We start from the raw sequence: 22,112 nt of genomic DNA, 5'->3' as shown, positions 1-22,112 counted from the left end.
AATTCACAGGATCTTTTGTATAAAATCATACTTGGGAAAATATAAATTCGTTGGAAAGTTCCACCCATTGCCCCACCGCCAATCAATCCAGGGCTGTTACTGGAATTCTTTATATAACTTCTAGAGAGATTTCAGAATACTTCCGAGGGGATTCCTTGAGGAATTTCAGGAGAGCATTGTGGAAAAGTTCTTGGAAGGATTCCTGGAAGGATTCCTGGAGGAACTCCTGGAAGGATTCCTGGAGGAACTCCTGGAAGGATTCCAGGAAGATCTCCTGGAAGGATGCTCCTGGAGGAACTCCTGGAAGGATGCTCCTGGAGGAACTCCTGGAAGGATGCTCCTGGAGGAACTCCTGGCAGGATGCTCCTGGAGGAACTCCTGGAGGAACTCCTGGAAGGATGCTCCTGGAGGAACTCCTGGAAGGATGCTCCTGGAGGAACTCCTGGAAGGATGCTCCTGGAGGAACTCCTGGAAGGATGCTCCTGGAGGAACTCCTGGAAGGATGCTCCTGGAGGAACTCCTGGAAGGATGCTCCTGGAGGAACTCCTGGAAGGATGCTCCTGGAGGAACTCCTGGAAGGATGCTACTGAAGGAACTCCTGGAAGGATGCTCCTGGAAGGATGCTCCTGGAGGAACTCCTGGAAGGATGCTCCTGGAGGAACTCCTGGAAGGATGCTCCTGGAGGAACTCCTGGAAGGATGCTCCTGGAAGAACTCCTGGAAGGATGCTCCTGGAAGAACTCCTGGAAGGATGCTGCTGGAGGAACTCCTGGAAGGATGCTCCTGGAGGAACTCCTGGAAGGATGCTCCTGGAGGAACTCCTGGAAGGATGCTCCTGGAGGAACTTCTGGAAGGATGCTCCTGGAGGAACTCCTGGAAGGATGCTCCTGGAGGAACTCCTGGAAGGATGCTCCTGGAGGAACTCCTGGAAGGATGCTCCTGGAGGAACTCTTTGAAGGATGCTCCTGGAGGAACTCCTGGAAGGATGCTCCTGAAGGAACTCCTGGAAGGATGCTCCTGGAGGAACTCCTGGAAGGATGCTCCTGGAGAAACTCCTGGAAGGATGCTCCTGGAGGAACTCCTGGAAGGATGCTCCTGGAGGAACTCCTGGAAGGATGCTCCTGGAGGAACTCCTGGAAGGATTCCTGGAGGAACTCCTGGAAGGATGCTCCTGGAGGAACTCCTGGAAGGATGCTCCTGGAGGAACTCCTGGAAGGATGCTCCTGGAGGAACTCCTGGAAGGATGCTCCTGGAGGAACTCCTGGAAGGATGCTCCTGGAGGAACTCCTGGAAGGATGCTCCTGGAGGAACTCCTGGAAGGATGCTCCTGGAGGAACTCCTGGAAGGATGCTCCTGGAGGAACTCCTGGAAGGATGCTCCTGGAGGAACTCCTGGAAGGATGCTCCTGGAGGAACTCCTGGAAGGATGCTCCTGGAGGAACTCCTGGAAGGATGCTCCTGGAGGAACTCCTGGAAGGATGCTCCTGGAGGAACTCCTGGAAGGATGCTCCTGGAGGAACTTTTGGAAGGATGCTCCTGGAGGAACTCCTGGAAGGCTGCTCCTGGAGGAACTCCTGGAAGGATGCTCCTGGAGGAACTCCTGGAAGGATGCTCCTGGAGGAACTCCTGGAAGGATGCTCCTGGAGGAACTCCTGGAAGGATGCTCCTGGAGGAACTCCTGGAAGGATGCTCCTGGAGGAACTCCTGGAAGGATGCTCCTGGAGGAACTCCTGGAAGGATGCTCCTGGAGGAACTCCTGGAAGGATTCCGGGAGAACCTCCTGGAAGGATTCCGGGAGAACCTCCTGGAAGGATTCCGGGAGGAACTCCTGGAAGGATTCCTGGAGAAACTCCTGGAAGGATTCCTGGAGGAACTCCTGGAAGTATTCCTGGACTTGAGGAACTCCTGAAAGGATTCCTGAAGGAACTCCTGGAAGGATTCCTGGAGGAACTCCTGGAAAGATTCCTGGAGGAACTCCTGGAAGGATTCCTGGAGGAACTCTGGATTCCTGGAGGAACTCCTGGAAGGATTCCTGGAGGAACTCCTGGAAGGATTCCTGGAGGAACTCCTGGAAGGATGCTCCTGGAAGGAACTCCTGAAAGGCTTCCTGGAAGAACTCCTGGAAGGATTCCTGGAGGAACTCCTGGAAGGATTCCTGGAGAGACTCCTGGAAGGTTTCCTGGAAGAACTCCTGGAAGGATTCCTGGGGGAACTCCTGGAAGGATTCCTGGAGGAACTCCTGTAAGGATTCCTGCAAGAACTCCCGAAAGGGTTTCTGGAGGAATTCCTAAGAGGATTGCTGAAGGACTTGCTGAAAGGGTTCCTCGAGAGGACTGTGGAAGGAAAGGGGGCCGTAAGAGGTCTTCCTGGAGAAATTCCTGAAGCGATTTTGCAAAGGATTTTTATAGAACTTCCTGGAGGGACGGTTTCAGGAATTCCTTCAGGTATTTTTGGAAGATATCCTGCCCGATTTTTCTGGAGAAATTCTTGGACAGAATCCTAGAGGTATTCCCGAAAGAATGCTTAAAGATACTCTTGGGGGTTTCCTGGAAAGAATTTTTGAAGGGACTACTAAAGCAATTTCTATGGAATTTCTGGATAAACCCTTGTTTAATGCTTGTGAAACTTCCTGAAAGGGTTCCTGGAAAGGTTCCTAGAGGAATTTTTGTAAGACTCCACGAAGAACTTTCAGGAAAGGAAAGGAGGAACTTGAAGGGGTTCTTAGAAAAATTCTTGGAAATTCATGATATCCAAAAAAGTTTTGGAGATATTTTCAGAGAAAAAACTGTTGAAAAGTGTTGCTGTAATTCCTTCGCATAAGCTGCATCCATTGTAACAGCCCTGGTGCATTCACACACCCGGTGCGGAATCAACACCATGCGCCTCGGTTCCCATTCTGCCACCCACTTGGCAAAAAAAGGGCAGCCGCATTTCTATATCGTCGTGCACAGAGCGAGCGATGCAATGGATAGCGCTATTTGCATTTTTTGCTGGTTTGTCCTGCCTCCTTTCAATTTTTTACTTCTTTTTGCCGGCTGCGGCCATTGCCACGTTATGCAGGTTATTAGATTCTGGTTTCGCTCTTATAAATTATGAATTCATTGTTTGTTAGGGAATAGTATTTAGAGAATATTTCATCCTTATAGCCGTTCCTCGCCTGGAAGCGTCAGCCTGGTGGGTAAGAACTGGGAACCTCAACGGACGACGACGGCGACGGCGACGAGGACGACGAGATTCCCCATGCGGTAGACCATTATTTTGGGTGCTTCAGCTGCCGGTAGGGACCGTAACACAAAGGAACATTGTTGCGACTGCGCGGTATTTAGCAAGTTTCGGCTCGCCACGGACTTACCTACCAACAGCGGTCCCAGGGCTTGCGGATTATTTATTTGCGCCGACAATTGGGACATTCTGATATTACTGATTTACTGATAGCATACGGACTACACCATCATACACAGCACTATGTTGCTGACTTTTTGCTGAACGAGGCTTTGTTGAACATGATGTTAATTAATCGGACAGCAATGTCAGCAAACAAGATTAACTTTCTGGTATCTAAAGTAATATTACCTGGAGCACGATGAAGCCTCTTAATAATAGCATGCATAGCCACAAGCAATCATAGTGTCAAACCTGGTAGGCCTGGGGACAAATATTCCTAGATTTGGGTTATACGATATTTCAATTGTACCAAGTTTGGAAACCTCAGGAACAGAATAATACAAACCATGGTAAAAGCTAGATAAAAGATTAAGGTCATTAGCCTCTTTCCAGCAACAACCTTCCTCACTCCTGCCAACCAGTTATGCATGTTTGGAGCGGCTAATCGTAACGTCCCAGTGCCGGTGAAGAACTTTAAGCTTAACTGTGCGCCATAAGCTCCGGGAAGTTAGAGGATAAATGTCCGATCCTACACGTCAGCCGTAGAAAAAAAAATTGCAACGTTAATTTAGCAACGTAATAATACGGACAGGACGCTGAAAACTCCTGCAGGAATTTTCTGGGAACTCCTGCAGTAATTCCCTGGAAATTCCTAAAGGAATTCCTGTAGCATTTACTGAGAAACTCCTGAATGAATTCCCGAAGAACTTCTCGAAATATTCCCGAAAAACTCTTGGTTCGAATCTTGGAAGAATTCCTGAAAATCTCTTGTAGAAATTTGCGAGGAATTCTTAAAGTAATTCAGTAGGAATTTCTGAAGAGAAACTCCTGCACGAACTGCCGGGAAACTCCGGTAGGAATTTCCTGAGATCTCCAGTATGAATTTCCGAGGAACTCTGGAGGTATTTCCAAAGAACATCTCGATAAATTTCATAGGAATTCGTGGAGTAACTCCTGAGCAGCCCCTGCAGGAATCCTTGAAAATTTCCCTGCAAAATCCTGGAGAGAATCGTGTATTATTGCTGGAAAACTTCTTGGTGAACTTCTGAAGTAATTTCGTGGTAATCATAGCGGGAATTTCCGGATAATTTACATACGTAGTATTTTTCAGAGCAATCATGGAGAAATTCCTAGGGATATCCTATTAGGATTCTACCATAAATGCTGCAAGAATTCTTGGAGAGATACTAAAGAGATTACTATTCCTTTACCATTTCCCGTGGACTCCCAGACGAGTTCCCGGGGAAAACTCCAGGAGAAACTCTCGGGAACTTCAGGAAAAATAGCCTGGGAACTCCTGAAGCACCGTAATTTCACCGAAATCTACTCCATATCGGCAAAATTAAACTTTTTCTGTAGGTTTACGTACCTACGCGTAATGTTATTGTTTTTTTTTTTAATTCGCCAACATAAACGTAAAGTTATATCATGTCGGCATAGTGTGAACACCTTCTGCCTTTCTCGTACACTGTGTACTGGAAAGGAGGGTCGAGTCACATACACCAATCAAATCAACTCAACGAATTGAGGTGATGTCTGTGGCTGTGTGTGTAGTATATGTATGCGTGTGTACAAAAAAACTCACATCACTTTTTGACAGTAAACCTCCACCGAATTTATTGACCGACGATTCATTCGACGGGGAATCTAGTCCCTTCTTCTTCTTCTTCTTCTTTTTATTTTTCTTCTTCTTCTTCTTCCGTATGGCTCTACTCCTCACTGGAATTTGGCCGGCCTCTCTTGAACTTAGTGTTCTTGGAGCACTTCCACAGTTATTCATTGAAGGGCTTTCTTTGCCTGCCATTGCATGAATTTGTATATTGTGAGGCAAGTACAATGATACACTATGCCCAGGCAGTCGAGAAAATTTTCCCGACTGAAACGGGAATCGAACCCACAATCTCCGGATTGGCGATCCATAGCCTTAACTACTAGGCTAACTGGAGACCCGAAACTAGTCCCATTGTTTCCTATTGAAAATGGTTAGGATTGGTCCTGTCGTTCCGGAGTAATGGCCATTTAGGTGTTCCGGGACGGTGTACCAGCTAGCGACACATCGAACCGCGGCATTTTCGATTATCTGGTGAACGGTTGACAGGAAAATAGTCTCAGACCATGTCAGAACCGGTTATGTTCTGGAACCGGTTCCGGGTGTCCCGCTAGAAGTGGTCAAACATAAAAGTGAGTGAGCCAAACCCATGCATGGGACACATCAAATAGCAGCTTTTTGATAATCTAATGAACGGTAATCAGGGAAACAGTCTCAGATCATATTTGACCCGGTAGTGTTCCGAATCGGTTCTGGGTGTCCCGCCTGAAGTGACCATATATAAAAGTGAACCAAACTCATTCATGCGATACATCAAATCGCACCTTTTTTGATGTTCTGATGAACTGTTAGCAAGAAAATAGGTTCAGACCATATTAGATATTACCGATAGTGTTCCGGAATCGGTTTCGGGTGAAGAATATCTAAATCATATCTCAAATGGAACAATTTTTGCTGCATAGCTCGATGTGTGATGCGTTATTCAAAAATTTAATGAATATCGCACGAATAACTCAAATTGATATGATATCAGTTTTTGTTCATATCGAAATATCGGAAAATTTCTTAATAAGAACAAATTTAGCTCTTCTGCGACGAAATGGAACACATACACCCATAGAGATGGCTCAATGTTAGTGAAATGCCATGTGCCTCTTTTTGAGCTGTGGAAACGAAGAACATCATGCTCTTATTCCCATGATATTCATAATAGTGGGTGGTAAGCATCGCCGCCAGTGAATTTTAAGGTCGTACTTTGATGCTGGATGTTGGCAGTTTTTTAATATTTTTTGACATAAAAAAGGTCGACAAATCTTGTCTGATATTGTTTTGATCTTGTCATATCTAAACGAGCTATTAAGGCAAAACTGGAAGCATTTCCTCACTTTTTGGTTTTTGATTTTTTATTAAATAACGAAGCAATATTTTCAAAATCGGTTTTCGTGCACATGTAGAGTATGGATCAAGGTTTCTTCTGACTTTTTTTTTGTAGTGGGAAATGTTTTTCGTTTTTGCAAAAACCAGTTTTGAACAAAATTTCACAAAAAAATGGTTTCTGTAAAAATGAAAAACATTTTCCAACTCAAAAAAATTCAGAAGATACCCCGATTCATTCATGTGCACGAAAACCGATTTTGAAAATATTGCTTCGTTATTTTTAAAAACATCAACAACCGAAAAAAATGAGAAAATGCTTCCAGTTTCGCCTTAAGAAGCAATTCACCATACTAGATTTTTCTATTATTTGTGCTATTTGACCTCTTATATCAATCAAACCAGTAACAGTTTCTTCAGTAATTCAACCAGTAATAACTGAATATGCTCTTCATTAGATTTTTCCACCTAATATTCAGCCCTTACCCGCTGTTACCCGGCAGGGCGGCCTAAAGCAGGGTACCTCCACTAAATTTCGGACTTCGGATAGAATTAAATAGGAAAAAGGGTAATAAATAAATTTTGCAATAAAAACTCTATTATCTACGCCTGACCTGTTTTGCCCCGTTCTCCCCAAGGCACTGGTCGACGTCACTCGTTGGGGGCCCTTCGACGATCAGCTGCAGCGGTGGTGGTGGTCGAACTCGTTGCTCCACACGGCCTGAGCGAAGCTTCTTCCTTCTTCTTCTTTCTTCTTCTGTTTCTTCCTTTTGGGCACTTTGAAGACTGCTGAGCAGTCGTCCTTGTCGTTTAGCTAGGGGGAAGAGCGGGCTCCTTTGTCGGATCCCCCCTAGCGACTTTGGTGCACAAACACCGAACTGCCTACTCGCCGTAGACAGTTCTGGCAGAAACCGCAGTTTCTTACCCAAGGAGAGCACGCCCCTTTGTGCTTCCTTGCTTCGTCTTCCTTGGCGGTTAGCTACACGGGCGAGACAAAGCTCTACTGGCTGAGCCCGTGTAGCGAAGACGGTGGGTTTTGGACACTTTGTGGACCGCAAATGGCGGTGGTCCTCACCCTAGCACAGCACTTTACACTGCACTTTTCTGTGCCCGAACCACGGGCCGGCACAAATGTTCGGGGGAATCACTGTTCACTTTTCACTCCCGACGAGGCTAGGAACAACCATCTAGCCTACGGACAACGCGAAAACGGCACTTAATTAATTATTTGGCGGGTATTCCGCGGAGTAAAACAATGCGTCCGTCGCGTTTCGTGGTTCGACACTTTCTCTCGTTCAATTGTCATCGGATCGACCAAAAAACAAACCACACACCGCACTCGATTGTTTCTGCTGCTTGTTGCTGCTAATGTGTGCCTTGGAGTGGGGGAGCTTGGGGGTCGAATGCCTCAGCGGTACAAAATACATACGATTTTATTTCCCTAAATTGACAAAACTAACTTCAAATAAAAATCATAAAAAACAAACAAATTAAAATGTTGCAAAACACAGTGGTGTACATAAATGTAGTACAAAATTGTAACCGCGGGTTACAATCTCGCCCACACCGAGGAGAAAAAAAAAATGGAAACCATTTTTTTTTAACTAACCCTAACGCCTAACACCGATAACAATATATATAACGTATTAAAATGAAATAAATTAACAAGGAAATAAATAAAAATAAATAATAAAATGTAAATAAAAAATCTGCCTAACCTAACCAAACAAAGACATTTTCCACAGATTAAAATGTAACAAAGACACAATCAGGGAACGACCGAACAAAAGGGGAAAAGCTAAATCGGTACATCGTCTCGTGGTAGTTCTGCAGACAAGGACTGGGACCCGTCACTATTAACGGCATCAGACCACCCTCGGACACATCCGGTTCTCAATGGGAGAGCTAAGAATCTTCAACTCCCCCAGACCAATTCGGAATAACACTCAAAACAACCTGACTTCCTAAAACCCTGCTAGCCTCCGGTTGGAAGTAGCGTAGCAGAGGAACGGTTGTCGTGGTCTTGTTTTTTCAAGTTATTTTTTTTTTTTGACGTCCACTACTCCCGTCCTGACGGTATCCATACTTTCTCAACAGATGGGGTTCTAATTCAATCCACATTCATCCAAAGTGTATCACTCATTCATCCCAATCACTGGCCTACGCGTACACACAATCACACAAGACATTTGAATGAACACCCCGCCATTTCTCACACTTTCATTCATCCTCATACACTCTCATTATTTTCACTCATACAATACATTTTCTCACTCATACAGCACACAAAATACCAAAACAAACGGGCAATGGACGCAAGGTATTGTCTTTTACGCTACAAGTAATTCCTTTCCCAAGGATACTTGAGCAAGACACCGAACGTGAATGTAGATCAATTACGAACTGATTCCGTAGGGAATCAGTTGAATTTCCCTGATTCTGGCAGATAAAAACAACGAAGAATAAATAAATTAAAAAGGTTAAAATTGGTGTTGTCATCTATGCGCGGGAAATGAACTTGAAGATAATTCTAGTGTACAGGTGCGCATACATAGATGACCTCCCGAATGGATCCACGGTCGTGGTTTGAGTCCTTCCGGCAAGAAGGAAGATTTAGTTGGGGTGTTGATAGTGAATTTGAGGTGATGAACCCTAGAGGTTCACAACCTCGAAGAGTTGTCAGGTGCCGGGAGATTTAGGTGTCGGCTCCTGAGGAAAGAAGATGATTGCCAGCGTGAAGTGATGCGTGATGCTCCCGGATCCATCGATCTTCGGAAGCTCCCAAGTGAGCAACCTGGTGAAGTCGATATGGTGGATCCGAGGAGCTCCTAGGAGATTTTATATTCACGCTGGCTTGGGAAAATTTGCTGTCTCCCTCCAACGGCACAATCAGGCTGTGGGCGACACCATCCTTCTTCAGGTGAGTATTGTGATTAAAGATAGTGTACTAACCAGTGTGTCCTAGTGGTGACAACCGTAGTTGTCAAGCCAGGGTTTGACAGTCTTGGGCTGCCGCTAAGATTCAGGAATCGGACACTCACTCTGGTGTTCCACTAGATTTTCTCACAATTCTCACGCTGAATATGATGTTTACTTGCAGGTCATCGTTGAGCAATATGCAAGCAACAGATGCCTGGATCAAAATAATTGAAAAGTTTATAGATTTGAAGTGAAATTTAATATTCACTCTCACTGTACCAATTTGGGAAAATTTGCTATGAAAATTTGATTGGGAAATTATATTTGAAGAATTGGTACAGATAGGAGCTACGGGAATTTTCCTTTGAAGAATTACAGAGAGATTAGATTTCTGACCGATTTAGTTGGATCTAATCCCATTATGCAAACAATAAGGGCATCGAGAAGCTTAAAATCCCTTAAATCCACACAGTACGCAGAAAACACGCTTGGGCTTTGAACACTTTTCATGTTCATGCCCCTGCATTCCGCAGTTGTAGCACACTCCCAAGTGTGGCGGACGGTGTTTGTCCACCAGTGAGCTCAAACATATTATGCCTTCTTGTCGCGACTGTGGGGATTTAGGGATTGGGCTAGCCTTCTCTCGGAGATTTCTGTCGGGTCGACCTCCTGTTTCTTTGAAACGAAGAGGTGGAGGTCTATTTCGTTTTGGTGACGATGAAGGGCTATTCTTGTTGTAGAATACCCTTGGTTTGTACCCATTTCCATTGTCACGAGATTGTTGTTGCTGCTGGCTTTGTTTATAACCATCATATGCAGGCTTACTTGAAATTGTAGATGCTTCCTTGGGAACTCCAAATACTTTCTGGTAAATGGAGATTTTGGAAGCATCTATGGTCTTTCCGATGAGCATCAACTCGGACAATGTGTTCACCGGCTTGAAGACAAGTACCTGTTTGTAATCGGGCCTCAGGTTTCGCTTGAGGATGTCTAGCTTCTCGTGGGAACTTAGCGGCGCAGGCATAGCACGGAAGATCTTCTCCATCTCAAGATAAAAATCTTGGAAGGATTCATTCCTCTGCTGTCGCCGCTGAGACGCTTTCATCCTCAGCGCAGCATCAAGTTCCGGGTGCACGAAGTTCGCCTTCAACTCGCACACCAGGTGGTTCCAGTTGTAGAACCGCTTCTGGGAACGCATCGCTTGAAACCAAGCCAACGCATTACCGGTGAACAAATGCATTGCCGAGCTAAACAGTTCTGCCTCGGACATTTGTTCTGACTCAGCGTAATGGTGGACACATTCCAAAAATTCGTTGAGTCCCATTCCTTCGTCATTCCCAGCATACTTCCTGATTTTCCAATCGGCCACCCGTTGGGGCCGACGCTGGTAACCGGTGATCTCCATCGATGTTGCTCTTTCCGGCTGACGCGGAAGCGTTAAATTCGGAAGAGCAGTTTGTTGATAAAAGTGCTGAGAATTGTGCGAAGGTCCGGGATTCTCAAAACTTTTGGAATTGTCCGCATTACGGGAGTCAAAACGTCTTTGAAATAGTTGATTGGGTAGTCCAAAGTTCTTGCTAGAAGTTTGCTTCTGCAGGTTCTCCGGAGTACCCAAACCTTCTAACGCTTACCGATCAAAATCAGACAAATCCGGTAGAACGGGATTTTGTTGCAATCGAAGATCTTGCGTATTTACCGGCAAACTCGGAGAGTTTACGTTAGGAATGATTTTGTTGACGATGTCCTGTAACTCAGAAATCTTCTCGCGAAGTGTTTGCACTTCGCGGTTAGTTTTCTGTAGTTCGGATGCAATCGTACTAATGGACACCAGGCCGCTTCCTAGTTTTCTGACTACATCTTCAAGTGAATCGACTCTGGATGCAGTCCTTGTTTCGCTTTGATTGATTTGCTCTTGCGTCCTTTTTATCTCCGCCCTTATGTCAAGTAAGACATCGCGAATTTCTTCGCCCACCGCCTGATTGGAGGATGCTTCAACGATTGGAAGTTGGTTTCCTTTCGGTGAAACATCCTTTCCCGCGGCAATTTGAGCCAGCAAATCCTCACCATCATCTTCTTTGTCTTCCTCGGTTGGCGTAAGAGAAGGCACCAAACCATTCGCGAAGTGGTAGTTATGGAGGGCTACCACATCGCTCAACAAATCTGCAAAGGCCTTATTGGCCTCCCCCACGACATAGTTTTTGACGATTTGGAGCCGAGCACCCAGATGGAGCAATCTGCTCCGGTATACCTCCTTATTCGGACACCTGTACCCCAAATCCTCCTTCATGGACTCAAATTTGCCACGACAAAGTTCCAATTCAACGTCAATATCCCCTTCAAACGAGCGGACAGCGGTCTCGGAGCATTTCTGCTCATTGACCAATAACGCTCGCAGTCGACGACGCTTTTTGGAACTGGATTGACCCAATCCAGGAGAGATAACAACACCGCGGGAGTTCAATTCAAAGTCAATTTCGTCAGGTTCTAAGTGATCGGCACGCAAATGGAAGTAGGCGACGTTGAACTCCCCCAACGTCAACATGTCGATCGGCATTTTGACGAATGAGCAACACAAATTTTCAAAATGTGGACGAAATCAAAACTTACCAACTGTTTCGTTAGTATAAATACGGTGAGGAACCAATTCTCGGCTTACTGACGGTTCCAAAATGGTTCTCGGTCACCAGGTTGCGTCAAATGCTACCCCAAATCGGCCCAGAAGAATCAAAAATCCCGCCCTGAGAACAAAGAGACCCAAAATGCACCAATTCGTTCTGCAGACGAGACGAATAACCGATTTAGGACACAAAACAACAAAATAAAATAAAATTAACGACCACGCGACTGTGAAAAATATCCCCACCACTGTGTTTATTCCACCCAAAATCCAAATTTTGGTGGAAGTACCCCTCGCTCAGTGAGAAAAATCGAAGATTTTTCGTCAAATTTACGTTGGGCGCCAATTGTAAGAAAAAGCTTTCAGCCCTTACCCGCTGTTACCCGGCAGGGCGGCCTAAAGCAGGGTACCTCCACTAAATTTCGGACTTCGGATAGAATTAAATAGGAAAAAGGGTAATAAATAAATTTTGCAATAAAAACTCTATTATCTACGCCTGACCTGTTTTGCCCCGTTCTCCCCAAGGCACTGGTCGACGTCACTCGTTGGGGGCCCTTCGACGATCAGCTGCAGCGGTGGTGGTGGTCGAACTCGTTGCTCCACACGGCCTGAGCGAAGCTTCTTCCTTCTTCTTCTTTCTTCTTCTGTTTCTTCCTTTTGGGCACTTTGAAGACTGCTGAGCAGTCGTCCTTGTCGTTTAGCTAGGGGGAAGAGCGGGCTCCTTTGTCGGATCCCCCCTAGCGACTTTGGTGCACAAACACCGAACTGCCTACTCGCCGTAGACAGTTCTGGCAGAAACCGCAGTTTCTTACCCAAGGAGAGCACGCCCCTTTGTGCTTCCTTGCTTCGTCTTCCTTGGCGGTTAGCTACACGGGCGAGACAAAGCTCTACTGGCTGAGCCCGTGTAGCGAAGACGGTGGGTTTTGGACACTTTGTGGACCGCAAATGGCGGTGGTCCCCACCCTAGCACAGCACTTTACACTGCACTTTTCTGTGCCCGAACCACGGGCCGGCACAAATGTTCGGGGGAATCACTGTTCACTTTTCACTCCCGACGAGGCTAGGAACAACCATCTAGCCTACGGACAACGCGAAAACGGCACTTAATTAATTATTTGGCGGGTATTCCGCGGAGTAAAACAATGCGTCCGTCGCGTTTCGTGGTTCGACACTTTCTCTCGTTCAATTGTCATCGGATCGACCAAAAAACAAACCACACACCGCACTCGATTGTTTCTGCTGCTTGTTGCTGCTAATGTGTGCCTTGGAGTGGGGGAGCTTGGGGGTCGAATGCCTCACCGGTACAAAATACATACGATTTTATTTCCCTAAATTGACAAAACTAACTTCAAATAAAAATCATAAAAAACAAACAAATTAAAATGTTGCAAAACACAGTGGTGTACATAAATGTAGTACAAAATTGTAACCGCGGGTTACAAGCTGTGGAAACGAAGAACATCATGCTCTTATTCCCATGATATTCATAATAGTGGGTGGTAAGCATCGCCGCCAGTGAATTTTAAGGTCGTACTTTGATGCTGGATGTTGGCAGTTTTTTAATATTTTTTGACATAAAAAAGGTCGACAAATCTTGTCTGATATTGTTTTGATCTTGTCATATCTAAACGAGCTATTAAGGCAAAACTGGAAGCATTTCCTCACTTTTTGGTTTTTGATTTTTTATTAAATAACGAAGCAATATTTTCAAAATCGGTTTTCGTGCACATGTAGAGTATGGATCAAGGTTTCTTCTGACTTTTTTTTTGTAGTGGGAAATGTTTTTCGTTTTTGCAAAAACCAGTTTTGAACAAAATTTCACAAAAAAATGGTTTCTGTAAAAATGAAAAACATTTTCCAACTCAAAAAAATTCAGAAGATACCCCGATTCATTCATGTGCACGAAAACCGAGTTTGAAAATATTCTTCGTTATTTTTAAAAACATCAACAACCGAAAAAAATGAGAAAATGCTTCCAGTTTCGCCTTAAGAAGCAATTCACCATACTAGATTTTTCTATTATTTGTGCTATTTGACCTCTTATATCAATCAAACCAGTAACAGTTTCTTCAGTAATTCAACCAGTAATAACTGAATATGCTCTTCATTAGATTTTTCCACCTACTCGGGAACCCATGCATGTGACACATCAAATCGCGGCTCTTTAGGAAAACTGATGAACGGTTAGCAAGAAAACAATGTTATGCAATTTTTTGGACAACCGGTAATGTTCCGGAACCGGTTCTGGGTGTCCCGCCAAAAGTATTCAAATGTGAAAGGGAACCAAATCCATACATGCGATTCATCAAATTATTTTTAAGGTAACTTGATTAACGATTAACAAGGAATAAAAACCTCCGACAATATTCGGGACAACCAGTAGTGTCCCGAAATCGGTTCCGGGGGTCCGGTTAGAAGTGATTAAATGTAGAAAGGAATCAAATTCTTGCATGCATGAGCTCTTGCATTAATTCACGGCTTTTTAGGAAACCTGATTTAGCAATAAACTAGACTTAGGCCATATTAGGGACAATCCGTACTGTGCCGGAACTGGTTCCGGGTGTCCCGCCACCCGGAAGTGTTAAAATGTTAAATTGAACCATACGGACCATGATAAACGGTTAGAAAGAAAATGAGCACAGACCACATAAGTTAGTGGCGGTAGTGTTATTGGTTCCGGTGGCCCGCTGGAAGTGGTTAAATATAAGAGTGAACCAAACTCATGCATGCGACACATCAAATGGCAGCTTTTTTGATAACCTGATGACACTCCACATTGGCCGTTTTTACGGACTTTAGCACGAATCGATATGGAATTTTACTAGCATTCTTTGCCATTTAAAATGTCCGGATCGGTTATGTCGTCCCGGGATTAATGGCTATTTTGGTGATCCGGACCAGCACCGATGGAACTGACCATATATAAAACTGAACCAAACCCCATCAAGAGGCACTTTCAATTGCGCTGATTTTTGAAACTTTCGGCGAATATTGTCCGAAATCATCAATGGAAACCAGAAAATTCACGATTTCGACCCAAAACTCACGATGGCGAACTGAAATCCAAAATGAGGGCTCACAATTCAAGATGGGGACTTTTTAAGTAGTTTTTTGCTCCAAAACCATGCAATAGGGGTATTAACGGAAGCTAACGATCCCTCCGCATCTGATGGCAGGAATGAGAACCCGTGACTCCTCCAAAAAGTGCCATGGCGCAGCATAGGCGAAGTGCACTTTTTTGACTTTTTCGTGTCGAATTCCGCATCGTAAAGAAACAAACGAGCACTTTTTGGATAGAAAATTTGATTCTCTTTCAGATGCGCAATTTAAGTGATAATTTGAGGAGCTCTTGCTATGCCTCTGGCGGGCGATCTTCCGGATTTTTTGTTAGCTGGCCAATCCGGTGTCCGTCAACATGGGCATCGAGAATGATGATATTAGAAGACATTGCAAATGGAAAATAGCAACTTCTACAGCAAAAAATGAGTACAACTTGACGACAAAAAAATTACTTTTTTATATAAACAAACGGTTTTCTCCATATCTCACCAAGCGCCTCTACAATTGGAGGTCATCCAAATAAGCCTATACAGAAGATGACCGAACTCCAAAAGTTGCGACCAGAATATTCAAGTCTCCGGGTCATTTGGCCGGATACCATTTGGCCGAATGCCGTTTGGTCGAATGCCATTTGGTCGAAAAAATAAGTTCTCAACATCGCACAGTGGCTGATTTCGTAATTTTAGCGCGCTTAATTAATAACTTTTTAACTATGACGTTTAGCGTCATGGTGTCTTCGAGAAAGTTTTTTGCTATAATAAGGAGCTTCTTTTGAAGTATTTTAAAAAATGATCAATCTCCCTAAAAGTGAGATAGAAAATTTATTTTTTGCATTTTTCAAGATACACGGTTGGTGTCTTCACAAAAGTTGTAGGAAGTGTTATTTGGAGCAACTTTGCCAAAGCGGCCAAGTTTGTAACTCCGTTACTTTTCAAGATACGTTACGTTCTTTATCATCAGCCCCTTGAAAAGAGTTTTTGCGTAATAACTTTCGAAGAATTGATTCTACAATTTTCTGATGTTCTACAAAATTATAGATAATGGTAAAATACATAACTTTGACGAACACGACATCCCGCTAATTTCAAAAATAAAATGTTTACATATAACGGATTTTATAGTTTTTTGGGCCATATTTCAAGCATATATAACTTAGCTATAGGCAATTATATGCAAATTTCCTTTTACGCATGTGAATATACAAGTAATTGCCTTTCTTAGAAAGCCAAAACCATCAAACTGTAAGAGACTGTAAGATGGTTTTTATACAGAAACTTTCAACCATCTATGTTACTTTTATATGGGATTTATTCATATCTTCAACATATTAATTTGACAGTTCATGGCAACTTGCATTTTTATTGTTATTGTACCTATGAGTGAATATATAGAATGGATTGTGTGCATTCTGGAGCATTCATGAAGTACGTTACACGAAAACTTACCATCTACTTATATTTTCTTACTAACTCACAGTGCTGCATGTAGTCCACGAAAAGAGCGAACAAAGTGCCATTTTTTCTCAAACTTGCGCGTGACATATTTTGTGAACGCTCCCTCTAGTACATGTCTATAATAGTTATAGCTAATAATAAATCTCATTGTAATTTACAGTAAGGTGCTGTTTAATCGTGATCTGACAAAAAAGTAACACTTTATGCGTTCTTTTCGTGGACTACATGCAGCACTGTCAGTTAGTCAGAAAATAGAAGTAGATGATAAGTTTTCATGTAACGTACTTCATGAATGCTCCAGAATGCACCACAATCCATTCTATATATTCACACACTTACAATAACAATGAAAATGCAAGCTGTCATGAACTCTCAAAAAATATGTTGAAGATGTGAATAAATCCCATATAAAAGTAACATAGATGGTTGAAATTTTCTGTACAAAAACCATCTTACAGTCTCTTACAGTTTGATGGTTTTGCTTTCAAAGAGAGGCAATTACCTTTATATTTACATGCGTAAATAGAAATTTGCATATAATTGCCTAAAGCTAGGTTATACACTACCCGTCATAAGTACGGACTCACAAAAAGTATCGCAACAATATTGCATCACATTGACTCACCTCAATATCTCCAAAACCTTAGGACTTACAAAGATGCTATCTTCAGTAAAGTTATTCAGAAACCCAAAAGCAACAACTTTTCTGAGGCGGCATGTTTGTAGGTGTTCTGGTTTTTGAAATATCGAGGTGAGTCAGGGTGTTGTAATATTGTTGCAATACTTTTTCTGAGTCCGTTCTTATGACGGGTAGTGTATATGCTTGAAATATGGTCCAAATAACTACAAAAACCATTATAACTATTTTATTTTTGAAATAAGCAGGATGTCGTGTTCGGCAAAGTTATGTATTTTACCATTATCTATAACTTTGTAGAACATCAGAAAAATGTAGAATCAATTCTTCGAAAGTTATTGCTCAAAAACCCTTTTCAAGGCGTCAAACTTTTTTCAAACTTGGCGTCTTTGGCAAAGTTGCTCCAAATAACATTTTCTACAACTTTTATGAAGATACCAACCGTGTATCTTGAAAAATGCAAAAAATAAATTTTCGATCTCACCTTTAGGGGGATTGATCATTTTTAACAATAGTTCAAAAGAAGCTCCTTATTATAGCGAAAAACTTTCTCGAAGACACCATAACACTAAACATCATAGTTAAAAAGTTATTAATTAAGCGCGCTAAAATTACGAAATCAGCCACTGTGCATCGGTATAACTCAAAAGAACAGTCTATGGTTTAAATAAGAAGAAAACTCTGATAAAATATTGGCAATTTCAGCACAAACTAATCTGTGAACGGTCAAACTGGAAAGAATAGCCTATGAATAAAAGAAGGATTTTTTTTTTCGTGGATTTTAACTTAGACTAATTCTTCACACAAGGAAATATCTCTGATGACCATACTGGCAGCTAAAATGTCAAAAAGTTTCGTTGAATTCGTTTGGTAATACAGTCGACTACAGTCTGTCTCGATATAGAAAGGACCATCGAGATAAGAAGGGATCGATTTGGAGAACTAATTTGTAATGCACACTTGATTGCAAAAACCACCGTAACGACAACAAACAGATGTCACTTTGTCTTCCCAGAATGTTTTGTATCTAGTAAACGAGGTCTACCCAACAAACATTGTTCATAAGCTTAATTTTTGATATTTCGGTTGAATAATCTGTTATTCAGCTACCATTGTTAGTTTGGTAGTAACCTGTGAAAATGTGCATATCGACATATAGTGAAAATCTAGAACAAAATCGAACGAGATCGCATCGTGATGGAAAGATATCGATATAAGGAGATATCGACATAGAGAGGAAAAATATATGCAGACTGAAGGGACCGATAAGACCATCGAGATAGGGAAAGATATCGAGAAGTAGAACATTGAGACATGGAGAGTCGACTGTAGTTCGTCGAAATGACCATTCGGTCAGGTAGCATTCGGTCAAATGGCGTTCGGCCAATCGGCGTTCGTCTAAATGGCCGGACACCAACATCCAAGATGGCGGCCCAAAATCCAAGATGACGGCCAACAACTCAAAATGGCAACGGTTTTAAGGAGTTTTAGGCAATAATCAACTGGAGTTCGGCAATGCAATATTGGTATGTTTTGCCTTTCACACCAAAGTATACTGAAGGTATGTTAAGTATGTTCACTCATAAAACGAATATTCAATAAAATGCTCAAAGGATCAAGTCACTTATTCATGGCTAGAGGGTGCCGCACTGGGGCAGGACTGAAAGCACACGGAAAAAGCCTCTAGCTCTAGCTCTAGCTCGTCGAGATATCGAGATCCATATTTGGTGTTTTCAGAGAAAATATTTCTATGGACAAAGTCAATATTCTGAACGATAGTCAGCTTTTCTTACATTATTTGCATAAAAGTCCTATAAGTCATTTTGGCCAAATTGCACTTTAGCGATATATTGTCTTCGGCAAAATTGATCGGCTATATCTGCTGATAGTGTTTGCCGAAGACCGCTTTCGCTGTGGCGGAGTTGCCAGTTTCGCAACAAGCCGTATTATGAAAAAAAAGTCGTTTGTAAACAAATTTAATATCCGTTTTTTTTTTAGTTATAATAATAGAAAATATGAAAATAAAACATATATCGAGGAAAATAATAAAAAAAAACAGATATGCATTGATTTTGATATAAAGTTTTCGAAAATCACACAATATGTATAAACACGGAGACAAATTTCGTTCGTTTGAAACAAAAATATTCATGTTTATTCGGTAAACTGATAAAATATTTAAAACTAAAATATTAATTTTTAAAACAAACTCAATTACATATTGATTTCTACAATACCCATTGAAGAGCCCCCGTTCCGCCTTCGAGAACATAAACAAAACTCTCAAGTTCCAGCTGCATCACCAAACAAGATCTCCTCGTACAAAAAAAGGCAAGTTTCACCAAAAGTTTCCACGAAATCCAATTGATTTCGGGAGCGTATGTTATCTACATGATGTTGGTATTGAGTGCCACGCGGGAAGTGGATTTTCCTAGAGAAGGAAATAATTTTGTAAATTTAATTGGAAAACAAATATTTCCGTAGGGCTGACCTGCCACAAAAAAAAAAAAAACAAAAAAATTTACATTTGTTTCTAACATAACCAGTCAGAAGATACATGTTTGTTTCAAAAATGGATTGAATTTGCTTCAAATGTGACGTTCGATTTGCTCCAAACTGTTTTATTTTTGTTGCCAGAACAAATTGACAATTTATTTGAGTTTACCTGAAATATTCTTGATTTTACCATGCTTTTTTCTGCGTGTAGGACGATCTTCCAGTCGGACAAGTTTTTTAATCGGAAATCATCTGAAAAATACTTTGGCCTTTATGTAGTATTTTTTTTCATAGCTTAGTGTTTTGTGCAAATTAGCGTGAAATTTGTGTGAGTATGTATTATACATACATGTATAACTACGTTGTAGGATGACAAATGAATCATAAAAAGAATGGATGTAACATATTAAGGTATAATATTCTTTTAAGCTTTAAATAAATTGTTAAACACAATGATGCCCGAAACGCCAAGAAAGTGTAAGCTTTGATTTTATCATTCGTCAATGTTTTATACAGTCACGCACTTTGAATATTTTATTATTGTTCGATTATTATCCTATTAAATAGAAATATTTTTGTCTCAGTGTGGGGTAGTTATAAGTCATGTCGATCAAGTGTTAACCATCTCAGAGCCTGTTATGAAGATGATGATGATGGTCATTGTAGCACGGTAAAATTTCAAAGGCACCGCGATAGCAAAAAGTTCGGGAACCTCTGCTCTATAGGGTTTTAAATTGAGTGTGTCCGTCCAATCGAAAACATGCGTAAATAACGAAATAGCTCTATTTGTAAATAGCCACCCAATATCTTCACACTCGATCATCTCCCAATGCTGAGTTAGCAAATTTTAAGAGACTGCCCTTGCCTCGCTTGGCTGATGATCAAAACTTATCTGCCAAGTTGCGACCACCAAGCAGACAGTAGTGCTTGGTGGTGCTTTGGTCAAAGCGTAAGAACCACACCACATGGACGCGACACACCGCGGCAGCTGGCCATCTCACGAGGCGCTAACGTGCGTCTGTTTTCGGTATATGTAGCATTGAAAAATGTTTACCAACCATCTCCGTAGGAGGCGAGCACTGCTAATTTAGAGCGGTTTTTACAAATTTATGTACCTCGCACCGACCGAGAGGATCCACTCTCGTCGCAGTCAATGATGAAACTCGGCGGCAATGACTCCGTCCATCGGCGGCGGAAAAATAAAGTCTTATAGCTATATAAAAGTACGGCGGAACTCTCCGCGGTCAGCAGTCATCTACTGTCCTTTAACTAAGTCTGCTGGCACTGGTGTGTGTGTTCGGAGAAACTTAAGGAAAGTGTGATAAATTATGAAGGTGAGTCCGAGAAAATTGTTGCCGCTATCCAACGGGACAAGTGTAATTAATAGCTATTGTTTTGGCCCCGCTGCTTTGGTGCAATTAGGTTTTTATCATCCTCTCCGTGGCAATTAGCCTTGCGGTCGCGGCATCATCATCATCTATTGACCCGGACGGCCAGGGTAAAAAGATACAGAAACGTGGTGTGCACCATGTGGAAAAAGTGATCGTCACCAAGAAAGTCCCGGTACCGTATCCCGTGAAAGTGGAGAAGAAGGTCAAGGTGCCGGTTCCATTCCCGGTGCCAGTGGAGAAGAAGGTTCCTGTAATCATCGAAAAGAAGGTTCCGATCTACATCGAGAAGAAGGTTCACGTTCCAGTTGATCGTCCAGTGCCAGTTCCCTACAAAGTGCCAGTGAAAGTTCCCGTCATCCAAAAGGAATACGTTGAAGTCCCCAAGCCTTACCCAGTACACGTCGCGAAACCCTATCCAGTGTACGTGAAGAAGCCAGTGTACATCGAAAAAACCGTTCCAGTGTCGGTTAAAATCAAGCATCGTAAGCATTGATTCCGACGGTGGTTGCTATATTCCTAAATGAAGTTCAAATGTGTCGTTAAGAGCTCTGTGATTTTATGTGTAAGAAGCGTGTGAATGAATGTCTTGTAAATAAATAATTTTACCAAAAATATTATATAATTGTCTCTCAATGTCAACCAATCTTTATATGGCAGAAACAGAAAATCAACCTTCGGATCAAGGGGTAAACGAAACTTGGAATTCAATAGCAATACATATTAACTTCTTCCCGCCCACGACTTCTTTCACAGCTTTGAATGCTAATAAATGATTTGTGTGCTCAATTATTTCGCCAATGACACCTCGAAACGCAATTCCACGGAATTCAACTAGGCGAAATTTATTATTATAAATTTTGTTTTGTTTCGTCAAATTTTAAAAATTTCACCTCCCAAAAATACATTCTGACGAAATAAAACAGAATTCCGCGGAATTTCTCATTAATTTCGGAAACGAATGTATAGTACAAAATGATCATTATTAGTAACAAGAAAATCGTGTTAAGTACTGCCCAAGTAACCACAAGCATTAAATCATAACTCTAATTCATCTGTATTTTAGTATAGCTAATGCAAGATAACTTTTTTTCAACGTTTTTCAAGTAATTATGCATTAAACCTACATTATGAATGCGTTGAAGCCTTAAGGGGTTTTTGACAGTTCAATATAGTTCTATAGAGGCATTGTTTAATGCTTTATTGCATTATCATATTTAATGCTTTATGGCAAAC

The 22,112-nt window shown here is 42.2% G+C and overlaps 1 protein-coding gene across 1 annotated transcript; it reads left to right on the top strand.

The window, feature by feature from the left end:
• The first annotated feature begins 20,636 nt into the window (after positions 1-20,636).
• LOC109433047 (zinc finger protein 512B) lies at positions 20,637-21,493 on the top strand. The gene is made up of 2 exons (XM_019709426.3): positions 20,637-20,822; positions 20,911-21,493. Exons 1-2 carry the CDS (start codon positions 20,817-20,819, stop codon positions 21,370-21,372), a joined length of 468 nt encoding a protein of 155 aa, XP_019564971.3. The 5' UTR covers positions 20,637-20,816; the 3' UTR covers positions 21,373-21,493.
• Positions 21,494-22,112: the final 619 nt, after the last annotated feature.

The sequence above is a fragment of the Aedes albopictus genome, chromosome 2 (genome assembly GCF_035046485.1).
Source record: "Aedes albopictus strain Foshan chromosome 2, AalbF5, whole genome shotgun sequence".
Lineage (NCBI taxonomy): Eukaryota > Metazoa > Arthropoda > Insecta > Diptera > Culicidae > Aedes > Aedes albopictus.
Note: the sequence above shows the minus strand (reverse complement) of the source record. Positions and strands in the feature narration are given on the sequence as shown.